The sequence below is a fragment of the Festucalex cinctus genome, chromosome 13 (genome assembly GCF_051991245.1).
Source record: "Festucalex cinctus isolate MCC-2025b chromosome 13, RoL_Fcin_1.0, whole genome shotgun sequence".
Classification (NCBI taxonomy): Eukaryota; Metazoa; Chordata; class Actinopteri; order Syngnathiformes; family Syngnathidae; genus Festucalex; species Festucalex cinctus.
Genome location: NC_135423.1, coordinates 27234984 through 27250593, shown reverse-complemented (window position 1 = coordinate 27250593; position 15610 = coordinate 27234984). Strand labels below are relative to the sequence as shown.

General features: G+C 37.1%; 1 protein-coding gene across 2 annotated transcripts in view; it reads right to left on the bottom strand.

The window, feature by feature from the left end:
- The window catches only part of tbx2b (T-box transcription factor 2b), a 51005-nt gene extending 36194 nt beyond the window's left edge, over positions 1-14811 (bottom strand). Inside the window, exons 1-7 of one of the 2 annotated variants that reach the window (XR_013288012.1) lie at positions 13915-14810; positions 12511-12778; positions 11283-11429; positions 10229-10305; positions 9983-10140; positions 6622-6945; positions 6362-6526 (exon numbers count right to left, since the gene is read on the bottom strand). Coding sequence is in view for 1 of the 2 variants with exons in the window: in XM_077541776.1 (XP_077397902.1) it covers positions 6362-6945; positions 9983-10140; positions 10229-10305; positions 11283-11429; positions 12511-12778; positions 13915-14270 (1590 nt within the window). In the remaining variant the exon portion in view is untranslated. Of the gene's footprint in view, positions 1-6361; positions 6946-9982; positions 10141-10228; positions 10306-11282; positions 11430-12510; positions 12779-13914 lie in introns of both variants that reach the window. The other variant, XM_077541776.1, reaches the window with a different exon arrangement.
- Positions 14812-15610: the final 799 nt, after the last annotated feature.

Here is a 15610-nt window from a genome sequence, read left to right as displayed (position 1 = left end):
CTCCAGATTAAACGTACAACCGGCAATGCTTCGTGAAGTAAGAATTTTTAAACTCTAAATTTGATGCGTCGCCGCCATCATATAGTATATCAAAAACTTTAGATTTTTTACAATGATGTTGTCCCAGGTGTTGAGATGGTCCATCCCAAGTTTGAAGTCAATCGGGTTAACCGTGTAGGAGAAGCGGGCAAAAGTATGACCCCTGTAAATGTGCAAAACTGGGCCAAAATTGGACATTCAGATGATCATACCTCACTTTCTGTCTATTTTAGGGTACACACATCAAAGAGGTTTTTGTTCATCTGGATGTGCTACGGGTGCCACACAATTTTCGTCGCCATAGGACAATCGTAGCGGGACAGGGATCCGTTTAACCTATGTAGGTGGCGCTATGGAGCCATTTTTCTGTTATCATGTATGGCGACTTTAAAATATCAAATTTTTCGCCAGGCCTGATGTGCGTGTAAAGTTTGGTGAGTTTTCGTTCACGTTTAGCGTCTCAAAAATGCGATTGTTTGCGGAGAATAATAATAATAATAATAACTAGAGCTGCGAGCAGCTATAAAGGGCCCTCGCAACCCGTGCCACGTTGGGGTATTTGCACGTCGGGGTACTGGCACGTTAGGGTACTGTTTCATAAGAAACCGTCTAAATTGTAAATGTTTTGCCATGCTTTTTGTGTTTGTTCACATTGCTATGGAATGCTTTGTCGAGGTATTCGGCTGATAGGTATGCCTCCCAATATTCACACATCTAGCTGAATCATATAAAAAAAAAAATTCTTTGCAAACAATGCATCGCTACAGCAAAGGCGTGCCACGTTGGGGTACTTGCACGTCGGGGTACTGGCACGTTGGGGTACTGTCAAATAGGACAAGGACCATCTAAAATGTTTTTGACAAGCCTTGTGTGTGCAAAGTTTAATCAAAACGCAAAATATGGTGCGCAATTCCCAAAATAAATTCAAAATGGCGGACTTCCTTTTAGGTTTAGCATACGGCTACAGAATACTTTTTGTAGGTCTTAAGCTAATAGGTATGCCTCCCAGTTTTCACAAATCTAGGTCAAGTCATCTTTAGTTGTGTATCGCTTGAATCATACAATTGGAAATGCTCCATAAAAATGCATAGAGGGCGCTATTGAGCACAACGTTGGGTTACTTGCACGTCAGGGTACTGGCACGTTGGGGTACTGTTACATGGAACAAGGACCATTTAAAATGTTACTTTTTTCCATGCCTTGTCTGTGCAAAGTTGAATGAAAAAGGCCAAAAATGATGTATAATTCCCAAAATAAAATCAAAATAGCGGACTTCCTCTTTGGTTTGGCAAATGGCTACATAATACTTTTTTGTAGGTCTAGCATAATCATACAATCGGAAATGCTTCATAAAAATGTCTAGAGGGCGCTATTTATTGCAAATTGCACAATAAATCTCTGAAAATTCATGTTCATGACAAGTCTGATGTGTTTGCAAAGTTTCATGAGTTTTCATGTGTATAAAAAAAAAAAAAAACAGCACTTGACAAACAATGCATTGCTATGGCAACAGCGTGTTACAAAATAAAAAACTTTCGATTACTTTGCATCTTAAACATCTTAAGATGAAACACACCAAGTTTGAAGACAGTCGGATAAATTTTGTAGGAGGGGTTCGTTAAAATATGACCCCTGAAAAAGGCCACAAAAAATGGCAACAAATCCCATCATAAATCAAAATGGCAGACTTCCTGTTTGGTTTAGCACATAGTTCCAAGAGACTTTTTTGTACATCATGGGCTCTTATGTATGCCTGCAAATTATCATAGCGCTAGGTGAAACGTACAACCGGGAATGCTTCGTTAAAGAGGAGTTTTTTAGCTCAAAATGTGATGCCCGGCCCCTGGGGGACTTCCTGTTAGGTTAAGCACATGGCACCAAGAGACTTGTTACATATGTCTACAATTTTTCGTCGCTCTAGCTGCTTCGTACAACTGGGAATGCTTCATTAATAAGATTTTTTTTCCTTTGCAAAAAGTGCATGCCACGACAACAGCGTGTGACGAAATAAAAAACTTTCAATAACTTTTCATTTTCAACATCTTAAGATGAATCACACCAAGTTTGAAGATGATCGGATAAACTCTGTAGGAGGAGTTTGTTAAAATATGACCCCTATGAAATGGCCAAAAAAATGGCAACACATTCCAAAGTAAATCAAAATGGCGGACGTCCTGTTAGGTTTAGCATATGGTTCAAAAAGAGTTTTTTGTACCTCGAGGTCTGTTATATACCTCTACAAATTTTGGTAACTCTATGTGAAACGTACAGCCGGGTATGCTTTGTTAAAGAGGAGTTTTTTAGCTCAAAATGTGATGCCCGGCCCCTGGGGGACTTCCTGTTGGGTTTAGCACAGGGCACCAAGAGACTTTTTTGTACATCTTGGGCTGTTACATATGTCTACAAATTTTCGTAGGTCTAGCTGCTTCGTACAAATGGGAATGCTTCTTTAAGGATATTTTTTTTCCTTTAAAAACAGTGCATGCCATGACAACAGTGTGCGACGAAATACAAAGCTTTCAATAACTTTTCATCTTCAACATCTTAAGATGAATCACACCAAGTTTGAAGATGATCGGATAAACACTGTAGGAGGAGTTCGTTAAAATAAGACCCCAATGAAATGGCCAAAAAAATGGCAACACGTTCCAAAATAAATCAAAATGGTGGACTTCCTGTTAGGTTTAGCATATGGTTCAAAAAGAGTTTTTTGTAGGTCATAGCCTGTTACATATGTGTACCAATTTTCGTAGCTCTAGAATAAACGTACAACCGGCAATGCTTCGTGAAGTAAGAATTTTTAAACTCTAAATTTGATGCGCCGCCACCGTCATATAGTATATCAAAAACTTGTCATTTTTCACAATGATGTTGTCCCAGGTGTTGAGATGGTACATCCCAAGTTTGAAGTCAATCGGGTTAACCGTGTAGGAGAAGCGGGCAAAAGTATGACCCCTGTAAATGTGCAAAAATTGGCAAAAATTGGACATTTAAATACTCATACCTCACTTTCTGTCTATTTTAGGGTACACACTTCAAAGAGGTTTTTGTTCATTGGGATGTGCTACAGGTGCCACACAATTTTCATAGCCGTCGGACAATCGTAGCGGGACAGGGATCCGTTTAACCTATGTAGGGGGCGCTAAGGAGCCATTTTTCTGTTATCATGTATGGCGACTTTAAAATATCAAATTTTTCGCCAGGCCTGATGTGCGTGTAAAGTTTGGTGAGTTTTCGTTCACGTTTAGTGTCTCAAAAATGCTATTGTTTGCGGAGAAGAAAAAGAAGAATAATAAGAAGAATTCCTACAAAAACAATAGGGCCTCGCAGCGGCACCGCCGCCGCCGCTGCTCGGGCCCTAATAATAATAATAATAATAATAATAAGAATTCCTACAAAAACAATAGGGCCTCGCAGCGGCACCGCCGCCGCCGCTGCTCGGGCCCTAATAATAAGAAGAATTCCTACAAAAACAATAGGGCCTCGCAGCGGCACCGCCGCCGCCGCTGCTCGGGCCCTAATAAGAATTCCTTCAGGAACAATAGGGACCTCGCAGCGGTCGCTGCTCGGGCCCTAATAATAATAATAATGTCACAGATTGCAGCTGTGGTGGTCGAGTGGTTAAATTATTTGTCCAGGAATCAGGAGGTTGTGGGTTCAATTCCAATCTCTTGACTGTATATACTTCTTTTTTTTTTTTTTTTTAGTTAAAACTAAAATCTCTTGACAACAATCCTTCGCTCTTGTCATAATTGTAAAACACATATTTAAACACGTATCCCAAATCAGCACGTTCAGCATCAGATGACACTTTAAATTACAAATACGCCTATTTGCTCTGATGCTCACTCATTCATGTTAGTTCACTCAGTTAAGTGCTCAAGCCAAGTGCATTGCAAGAGAGCCGTACGAATGGTGCGCCGGTTCAAACCCTGACTGGAGCAACGTATTTTTTTTTCCCATTACATTTAACATTTTACATTTAACACAATTGTTTTACGTATAATAGTATATATTGTCACAGACACCTACATGTCTGTGATAGCTGAATGGTTAAAGTAATGGATTGGCCCGTGGGAGATTATGGTTCGATCCCTCCTTGGGAAATGTTTTAGCACAACTTTGATTTCATATAGTAGTCATTGTATAATTCTTTATAGTTGCGCTTTGTAATAATTTGACACAAAATATCTTCACAATAGTGTTTTTGTTTGACCATTTATGACTGAAAAAGTTTTAAATGAGCAATTCACATTCAAACCCAAAAACGTTGAATACTCTGCATTTCACTCCCAAACACGTGTACATGTTTGGTGGTTTGGTGGCTTCAAACAATGGTAGTTATTAGGTTCCATGTTTCAAAAACGGCCAGCAGATGGCAGCAGAGTATGAGGAATCAGCCAAGGCCATGTTGCAGACAATTCTTTTTGCCAGTGTCCATTAATTGTTCAGCATCAGATGTCACTTTTAAATATGACTACACCATAAGCCATGACTTTTAGCCCGACAAGTTAGGTCATCGATATTATTGATACCTCGACAGTATCGATACCGGATCGATACTGGCACTAAAATATCGATCTAATAAGTTTAGTTTCAGTTTGGCTCAACTTTGTAGTAGATTGCATGAACACATACAGTATTGTACTAAAAAAAATTTATTTTGTTTGTTTTGTTTTATATTTGTTGTTGTTCACTACAATTACATAAAATGTCACAATCATTTAACTACAAGTTACTACTTAATAATTACTAGTAATACTACTACTGTTTCTACTACTACTACTACTACTACTACTACTACTACTAGTTTTTACTAGTAATTAATAGGTAATCACTTTGTAATTTTCAGTTTCTTTGTTTCCTTCATTAGCATTCAGCTATTAGCATTCGGCTTTCAGCATTCCCACGCAATTTCTCCAGAAATTGCTTAGTCTAGTTATTATTATATTATGTTGCTAATTCACCGGATTGCACGCACACATTGAGTTCTTCCACATATTGACTCGATTCACAGGCATATTACGTGCCCCTTCATCTGACAATTCGTGTGGATTTTAAATATAGAAGGGCCAAAACATGCCATATGAAAATTCAACTGCACTAAAAACTAGCCACCAGAGGGTGCTAGAACTGCACAAATAGAAATCAACCTGACTTTCTTAACAGATGTGTTGCATTTAAATATCATGACCATGACGCAGACGATATTGTAGCAGTTTTAATATCACGATATTGCACTTATCATTACGTCCTTACTTGTGAAGCGATCAATGTGTGCCTGCATTACCAAGTAAGTGCCTCAATATTGTTATTAGAGATTGCAGGTGGTTTATATGCATTGCAGTTATGTACAAAAGCACAATATTGTTCCTTTTTTTTTTAGCATGAGCTCTCTTTTTTTTTTTACAATGTTGTTTACAATGTTAAAATATCGCCAACGCCCCTACAATATTATGATAATTATCGGATCGTGACCTTCGTATCGTGATATCGTATTGTGATGTTTGGATATTGTTACATCCCTATTAGTAAGTGAGCAAAGAGTAATGAGTAAAGCCCAATTCACACTGACTGCGGAACGGCTGCGGTGCGTTGTCCGTACGGCGGCTGTACGGACGCCGCAAGGATAGAACGCATTCAAGTCTACGTGTCAATTCACACCACCTTTGGTGCGGAACGACTGCGGCCATGCGTAAGGTTTCCTATTTCCTCCGGATGCCGCCTGCGGATTTTCATGAAGCTGAAGAAATTACACGAGCCGGACAGGAAATCGAGCGTCCGGTAAGGTAAATCCGGTATATTTCAAAATAAAACCGTTTGCAAACTTGTTTTTTGTGGAGGGAAGCTAGCTAGCTGCATAGCATGACATCAGTCGGACATTTAAGACAAAAATGATCTCAGAATAAATTAAACACGACAAAATGACACTAATTAAACACAAAACGTACTTACCCATGGAGAACAGCCATGGTAGAAGTCCCAGAAATAATGTCCAAAAAGCATATCGATGTGACAACAGGCAAGCATGGCTATTGTTTACAAATAGGACTCTATATACACGGTTGATATTGGATGAACTCAACTCGCCAGCTTGAACCCCACATGATCGTGTGGTCTATCGGGAGCAGATTTCCGGACACGCAACGCACGCGGTGCAGTCCTTGAGGCATCCGTACGGCCGCCGTACGGAAAATGCACCGCGCCCGTTCCGCAGTCAGTGTGAATTAGGCTTAAGAGTAAAGTGAAGCACCTCCCAGTTTATAGCCTTAGAGCAAATATCAAACCTAATGGTGCAAGTGTCACTGACGAAGTAACTTACCTGAGAAGCTAGCATGTGCTGAGACAAATGGAAGGGGAAGGCATTGGTGGTTCCTCCTGTTCCTTGTGAAGAGAGGTTGCTGTTTTCCAAACTACTTGCTCCAGATACGGAGGCCAGTAAATGCCCCATTCCCATTGCAGAAAGGGCTCCAGGGGTCATGGCAAACTGCCCAGGGTGAAAGAAAAGTGGTGATCCGCTGTTTAGAGGGTTAAAAAACTGTTGGCTGTGAAGGCCAGACAGTGCCAGGCTTTGTAAATGACCTGGGTTGAAGTGTGAAGGGCTTTCGGTTTGGACCATGAGTGGGGAGAAGGTGGCCTTAATAGAACTGATGCTCCCAGCCTCCGAGTCCTTCATCAATATATCGACGGTGTCCTTCTGATGCCTGCTCTCAGCTTTGTCTTTGTCCTGGCTCCGGACATTGAATGTGGGCTCATCCTTCTTGTCCGTATCAGGACTTTCTTTCATCTGCTCCTCACACCGAGAGCTATAGGGGGACACTGGTTCTGTCACCGGGCTGTTGGTGCTTGTGCAGCGCTCACCGTAGTTTTCAAGCTCCTGCTCACTGTCAGTGCACGTTTTCTCATCTAAAACAACATATAATACCAGAAGGCAAACTGTTATGTGACTGTGATAGTACACCAGGGGTGTCCAAACCTTTTCATTTGAGGGCCACATACAGAAAATCAGCCCCTAATCATGGGTCCAAAGAAAGCAAGTGCAAATGGTAAAGCTGGTGAAGAAAAGAGGAAAGTAGTGTGCAGAACTATTGAATTTAAAAAAGAAATGGTTGCATTTTGTTTGTTTTTTTCATCATTTTGGATAGGATATCCTTTTCTATTTATGGTAAACAATAAATAGTGCAGTTTATGGTGTTAGAAAAAAAAATTGGAAAAAGTTTTTTTTAGACTTGGAACGGATTAAAATTATTTACATTAATTATAATGGGAAAAATTGTTTTGGATTTCGAACAAATTGCTTTTAGAACAGCCTTCTGGAACGGATTATGTTCGAAAATCGGGGTTTGACTGTAGTTAGTTTTTATCAGTTTTCAGGGTGCTTCTGTTTTTATTTATTTTAGTTCTTTAAAGAAATGCTTAGTTTTAGTTTCGTTTGTTAGTTTTATTATTAGTATTTTTTTTAATGTGTATTACTTGTGCGCAATATTTAAAAAACACCATGGGAGCAATGTCTTCTGAAGGTGCTTTTCTATTGGCTGCTGCTAGACGTCACTTCTGTGAGACATACTTTCAAACGTCATTATTCCGGTTTATATTAAAATAAATCTACTAAGAATCCCATTTAAAATCATCCCCAAAGGCTCATGCATTAAATGAATTACCAAAGACTAAAACGAAGGACATGTTTGCTATAATTATAGTTATAGTTAGTTTTGTAAACATAAAATGTAGTTTTAGTTAGTTTTCGTTTTGATTTTATTTCGGTAACAATATTGTTTTTTGAATTTTAGTTTTATTTTTTTCATTAGTTTTAGTTAACTAATATAACCTTTAATGGCACCTGTTTTTCGATACCCTCCCTTCTTACTTTGACCATCTCCAAACATTTTTGTTTTGTTTATTTGAACTGAGTCAAATGCCATGTTTAGCATATGTCACGGGCCACTGAAAAATGGACGGCGGGCCGCAAATGGCCCCTGGGCCGTAGTTTGGACACCACTGTAGTTACACAGTAAATTTCCAAACACATAATAATGATCGTTTGTAGAAATCTTCTAATTCATTCATTCTTAGAAAAGTTCCAATTGGATTTATGAACATCAACAAAGTTGCCAAATGCTGAAGGTCGAAGTCGCCTTCTTGAAACGTGAACAAGTGGAACTCATTTGTTCATTGTGTGGTTTATTAATGAGGTCATGCCACATTTTGTTAATTGATAGGATGCAGAACTGAGAAACATGTTGAAGCTATAGAAATGTTTTTTTTTTCAAGATTATTTTAAATATGTTGTTTAAGAGGTATTTCCATTTTGGTAATAATAGGCAACATTATTATCACCCGGTTTCGTGTTAAATTTATGAATATTTAAGTTGAAATGTATTTACATGGATTTATTTACATTGTTAATGTATATTATTTTCACCAAAGAATATATCAGCAACATGCACCCTTAACATTTAGATTGCAATTGAAATAATAGAGAAATAATTTAGATTTAAATATGATTTAAATCAGGGGTGTCAAACTCATGTTAGCTGAGGGGCCGCATGGAGGAAAATATATTACGATTGCCGTCAATTAAACGCAGATTTTCGCTATTTGTGTGCCAGCCCTAAATTACGGAACTCAACTGTCATCATGTTGTTCCAAAAAATAATACAAATGCAAATGGTATACGGCAACGCTAAGTTTTGGACGTGTTAAACCGACCTGTTTTGCATATATATATTGTCCCCAGAATGCATTGCGTGGCGCAGTTAATGCCGTTATAAGGACGCTAATCCTTGTCATATCTATTTGTGTTACCAGTAATTGAATTTGTGTTGTATTTAATACGTTTGTCAGGCTATGATTAAAAATATACTACTACTACTACTACTACTACTACTACTACTACTACTAATAATAATAATAATAATAATAATAATAATAATAATAATAATAATTAGGCAAACCGTAACTTTTAGGGGTGTCAGGTGATTAAAATTTTTCATCGTAATTAATCGCATGACTTCAATAGTTAACTCACGATTAATCACAACTTTTATTTCTGTTCTTAATGAACAGGAAAATATATTTTTAAATTTTCATACTCAACAAAAACTGATTTATTTTTAACTAATAGAAATATGGCTGCATCTTTTAGTCACTGATACAGCAATTTCAGAATTCATAAAATTGAGTTACAATTAAAAAGATGAACTAAAAAAAATAAATAAAAAAAAAAAGAGTGTGATATTGATTTGTGTTGGTCATTTTTCTGCCACGAGATGGCATAATTGCATTTTTTAAGATATTGGTGACAGTTCAGTGATTTTTTTTTTTTGCTTTTCATAATAATCTTTAACATTAAGTAAGTTGTGAAATTCTGCTCATTTTTAAAGTGAAAAAATACAACTTGACCCCAGTCTCCACAAATATATGCATTATTAATAAATGCAATACTGGTAAATTTTGACTGGATGTCTCTCATGCGTTGCGAGTGGAATTGTTACTTTAATAAGGGGCGGTCATTAATCGTGCGTTAAAAAAATTTGTGGCATTAAAGGAACTTTAAATTTACTCAAAATTAATGCACTAATTTTGTCACCTCTATTAACTTTAATTTGTGTGTAAAATAATGACATCCAGGATGATTCCCCCGTACGAGTTGCATTGCTCATCTGAGGACTGCTTGTGAAGTTACAAATGTTATATATTTTGATTGTGGCCGACTGATTAATTAGTCTGACATTAAAATTTATTTATTTATTATTATTATTTTTTTTAACTTTACAAAATCATCTCGCGGGCCAGATTAAACCCCTTTGCCAGCCTGATCCGGCCCGCATGCCTAATGTTTGAAATCTATGATTTAACTAATAATTTACATTTAATCTACACTCATAGAGGAATTACTATAACAAGTATCTGAAATAAAATAATAAGAAAATAAGCAAGCCACCTTGACCAGTTCTGTTGAACCGCGGGGGGCTTGTACCCGACCCCAGTGGGGAATGAACCACGTCTTGAGCGGTCGCAGTTTCACTTGAAGCATCCGATTCCGCGCCATCCCTGCCCTGGTCCTCAAACATTCGCAGCGATGGCATAGTTAATTGTTTCCTGCCAACGACAGCAACAACAACAACAACAATAATAATAATAATAATAATAATAATAATAATAATAATAATAATAACAAAAAAAAAACCTTTTCTCCCGTCTTCCGTTCCCAGTGTCTCTAAATCCTTTGGCAAATGGATTGTTGTCAATCTTAAGTTGCGTTATCTGTCAATGACAAGAAGAGCGATAATTAAAAAAAAATAATAAAAAAAAAAAGCTGTCTGCATTTAGGCTAGAGTTCAGCTCATTTAGTGTATCATGATACATGATACAATATATTTATGTCTAAGAAATACATTTAGATTAAAATAGGGACCTAACATGCTTGACAGGCCGGGGCTCGAATTTGCACTTTTAATGAAATACTCATATGAGCCGCAATTCACCCGCAAAATAACGGCTCTCATGTTTAGCCGACACGAAGAGCTAAAAAAACAAAAAACAAAAAAAAAACAAAAAAAACACGCACACACAGAGGCTGCAATGCTTTAACAGATGATTGTGATATGAATAATTAATTTTGCTGCTTGGATGGAATATCGCAAGGTATTACAGACATTCAAATTCCGGTGTTAACAATCAATTGTCTGCGATTGGCTGGCAACAAGTCCAGGGTGTCCCCCGCCTACTGCCCAGAGCCAGCTGAGATAGGCGCCAGCACCCCCCGCGACACTTGTGAGGAATAAGCGGTCGAGAAAATGGATGGATGGATGGAACAATCAATTGTTGACCTACTTTGCTCCACTGTGGCATTCACGCACAAAACATTTCAACAAGGATAGTTTTTTTTCCTTCTTAGTTAATTGATGGCCAGTCCTTGAAAATGGCCTTATAGTCGATCGGGACTCCTTGACATCATTAAAGGCCCTCCCTATTGGCTTATATTAATTCCACCGGAGACAAATCCAACAAGCGTTTATGAAGCGAAAAGGCACAAAAACATAAATCCCGTTTTAATCTGTGACTGAATTTTCAATCGTATTATATGGTATTCAACTGCATGTTTATTTCTGAGAAGAGGCGTTCTAATAATATGACCCAACAATATCTACCCGCCTATTTATTTCAGACCATCCACAACTGTGTCACAAAATGATTTGCTCATGATGATAACAGCACGCGTGCTAATGCAAGTAACTCACCTTGTCGTTCTGATATGCCGTCACAGCCACAAACTCAGTCTCCGGAAAGACGTATGTCCGAAACGTGCTGTAAGGGAGCTTCAATATGTCGTTGGCCCGCACAATATGGAATCTGGGCTGGTACTTGTGCATTGAATTTAGGATGGTCTGCATGCGGCAATTGAAAGAAGAAAATAAAACAACAACAAACACAAACACAGGTTTCCGATTTCTGTCCATTTAAACATTATTTGTAATACAATGTTTACTGACTCTTTATAATTCATTTAATTGTTTTAAAATGCGAAAATTTTTCTAATTAAACATTTAAAAAGCCTGAAAATAAACCAATATCGATTTTTTTATATATTTTTGACGTCTTTTGTCTCATATTATTTTGTCTGTATACTGGTATTTTACATCAAACACAAATTATTAAACATTTTTCCTTAAACTAATGTAATTAAAAAACAACTAATAACATCCAATTTCTTACTCTATGTCTAGTTTATTTAATTGTTGAGTAATGTTTTTAATTAAACACTTAAAATCCCTGAAAATAAGGCTCAATTATAATAAAATTACAGTTAAAAACTTTGATTTCATTACGGGAAAAACCAGTTATTTTTACTGTAATTTACTGGCGCCCCAGCTGCCGGGAAATTACCGTTTTTTTTACGTTTTTTTTTTTTTTTTACAGTATATATATATATATATATATATATATATATATATATATATATATATATATAAGCGTTTCAAAAAAGAAAAGGTATACTGACGCTCGCATGCGTCAAGTGAATTAAAAATCAAAACAATAAAAAACATTTATATATACATTTTTTGGAAGCATTAAATACTTATATTTTCATTCACACTTTTCCATAAGAATATATATATATATATATATATATATATATATATATTCTTATGGAAAAGTGTGAATGAAAATATATGACACTATAGAATATGTATATATATGTATATATATATATATATATATATATATATATATATATATATATATATATATATATATATATATATATATATATACATATTCTATAGTGTCATAAAAACGAGTTGACAAAAACAACCCAGCAAATAATCTGTAGATAACAGGACAATACTACTACTACTACTACTACTACTACTACTACTACTACTACTAATAATAATAATAATAATAATAATAATAATAATAATAATAATAATAATAACACTAATAATAATAATAGGTTGTACTCACAAATCCGTGCTTATCCGATATGTTATTGGTGAGTTTGAGTTTATGGAACGCAACAGGCTTGGCCATCCACTGCTCGCCAGTGGCTGGACTGTCCGGATGGATGTACATTCTCTTGGGCATCTCCGGGTCGGCCTTGCCCGCCACCATCCAGCGGGAGTTGTGGAACTTGTAGCGGCAGTCGTCCGCTGCCACGATGTCCATCAGCAAAATGTATTTTGCTTTTTTATCCAGCCCGTTTATTCGTACTTTGAACGGTGGGAACATCCTCCTATAAGTCAAGACAGTCGCGTCAGATGCGGCAAACACTGACATTAAAAGTCCATAAAGAGGGGTACATCGACTGCATTTTAATTGATGTTATAAACAATTGGTGAAAGTCGCGAGTTTGTGAACGCATCATCGTGTTTCTTTCAGGCTTATTTCATGCTGCAATAGTCGTTATTTCCAAATGATATTTCCTGTTGTTTTTAATTTGGTATACGAGGAACAGTTCGGGCCAAGTCTTATTTTAAAATGAACTACATTTAACAACCATAATTCAAACGTAATAGCTCATAATTTCCTTTTACTTCTAATTTTACTACTATTTAACGTTTAACCCCTCTCTCTCTCTCTCTCTCTCTCTCTCTCTCTCTCTCTCTCTCTCTCTCTCTCTCTCTCTCTCTCTCTCTCTCTACACACACACATAAAGGACTGTTTCAAAAAATTAGAATATTGTGATCAAGTTTTATTTATTTTCTGTAATGCAATTAAAAACAAAACAAAATGTCATACATTCTGGATCCATTACAAATCAACTGAAATATTACAAGCCTTTTATTATTTTTAATATTGCTGATTATGGCTTACGGCTTACAACAAAACTCAAATATCCAATCTCAAAATATTAGAATATCATTAATTCAACTAATTTAATCGTCTAATTAACTCGAAACACCTGCAAGTGTTTCCAAGTGAATCCAGAATGTATGATATTTTTGTTTTTTAATTGCATTTCAGAAAATAAAGGACTTTATCACAATATTCAAATTTTCTGAGGCAGTCCTGTATGCTTGTTGATATATATATATATATATATATATATATATATATATATATATATATGATTTGATTTATTTATTTTAATTATTGAACATATAAACAAACAGCAGAAAAACAAATTAAATGAAAAGAAAACCCCAATAAAATCATCAATCAATCAATCAGTTTACATGTTCAAAAGGGATATATATCATTAATCGAAAGAAAATATGAGAAATAATAATTACAACATTTAAATATAGTCAAATAATCCTCAAAAAAAAAAAATTGCTGCAAATCGTTTGACTTTTTTTTTCTTCTTCTTCTTCTTTTTTTGTAAACAGTTAAAATATCAGTATAGTGCTATTCGTCTGCACTTCTTACCTTCCGGACTTAGTAATCACCATTTCGGTGCCGAGTTTATGAAATTGGTCCCAAAGATCCTTGGCTTCCAAAGTCACTTTGGGATCATCGTCCACTTCCTCTTCGGGTTCCAGGCTTTTGATGCTGCGGAGTTGACCAGCCTGGTGGTGGCTCAGCACCGGGTGGAGTCTCGTTTCCGCCCCAGCTAAACTGTGTTCCGAGATCGACTTGCTGAGCGCCCCGGGGGGAAGGCTGAGCGCGGGAAAGAAAGATGGCTGAGCGGCCGCTAAGAAAGCGGACATGGGGAAGTCGGTCGGTCGGTGCGCGTGGAAAGGGTGATAAGCCATCGCAGTCCCTGGAAATCCTGGCTCTCTCATCGGTGCATCAAGAGAACTCGAAATGAAAAATGATTCCGATCTGTTTGATCAATTCTGCCTTGTCAGTTTACAACGGCCCCGCCAGTTACAGTCACACAGCATGTTACTTCAACAGTCCGGAGTTTCCTTTCAGTCTTTTCTCGTCCTTTATTCTGATCCGCGTAGCGTAGCTATTTCCCAGTTGCGCAGTTTCCCTTTAAAAAAAAAAGTGACCCGTTCCTTTGCTTCAGTCATCCCACACTGACGGGACAGGAGAGACGTGTCCCCGTTCACTGCGGGGCTGCGACTATCTCACATATCCTTCCTCGTGCCTCAACCCCCACTCTAATGAACCGAGCCCCTTTGATTGCTGATTTTACGCTTTTTGGGCCAATTGTGGGCCTCATAGGCGTGGCTATGAGAGTTGTGGTCAGACTCGATATGAGAAGGAGGTGTCAGAAGCATTAGTAGTAAGAAAACATGTCAACAGGATCAAATATTAAACAATGAAAGGAAAAATCCCACCCCCCACCGAAGCGGGTCAGTATTCGTTGGCCAGTTGAGGCGTCACCTCACTCGACGTTCATTATCATCAGCTGAGAAGAAAGCTGCTTTTCAATGTTAAATAATTGCTGTTACAAAAGTTACTGGACGCACTGGCGACTGGCGCACCCCGCCTTTCCCCCAAATTCAGCCTGGATGGGCTCCCGCTCACCCGCGAGTCGCCTCATCCTGGAAAAGCGGGAGGCCCATAGAAAATATAATGGATATAGTGTAACTACATGTTCACGTTTTCTGTTGTTTTTAATTTATGTATGTATGTATGTATGTATGTATGTATGTATGTATGTATGTATGTATGTATGTATGTATGTATGTATGTATGTATGTATGTATGTATATATGTATGTATGTCTGCGATTGGCTGGCAACCAGTCCAGGGTGTACCCCGCCTACTGCATTCATTGCAGTCATTGATGCAGCAATTTCATAATTTATAAAATTTAGTTAAAATTAAAAAAGATGTACTGAAAAAAAAAAGTGTGATTTTGATTTGTGTTGGTCATTTTTCTGCTACTAGATGGCATAATTGCATTTTTTTAAGATATTGGTGACAGTTCAGTGATTTTTTTTTCTTTTCATAATAACTTTTAACATGAAGTAACTTGTGAAATTCTGCACATTTTTTAAAATTGCAAAAATACAACTTGACCCCAGTCTCCACAAATATATACATTATTAATAAATGCATTACTGATAAATTTTGACTGGATATGTTTGCTGCGTTGCGAGTGGAATTGATACTTTCCAAGTAAGGGGCGGTCATTAATCATGCGTTAAAAATTTTTTGCCATTAAAGG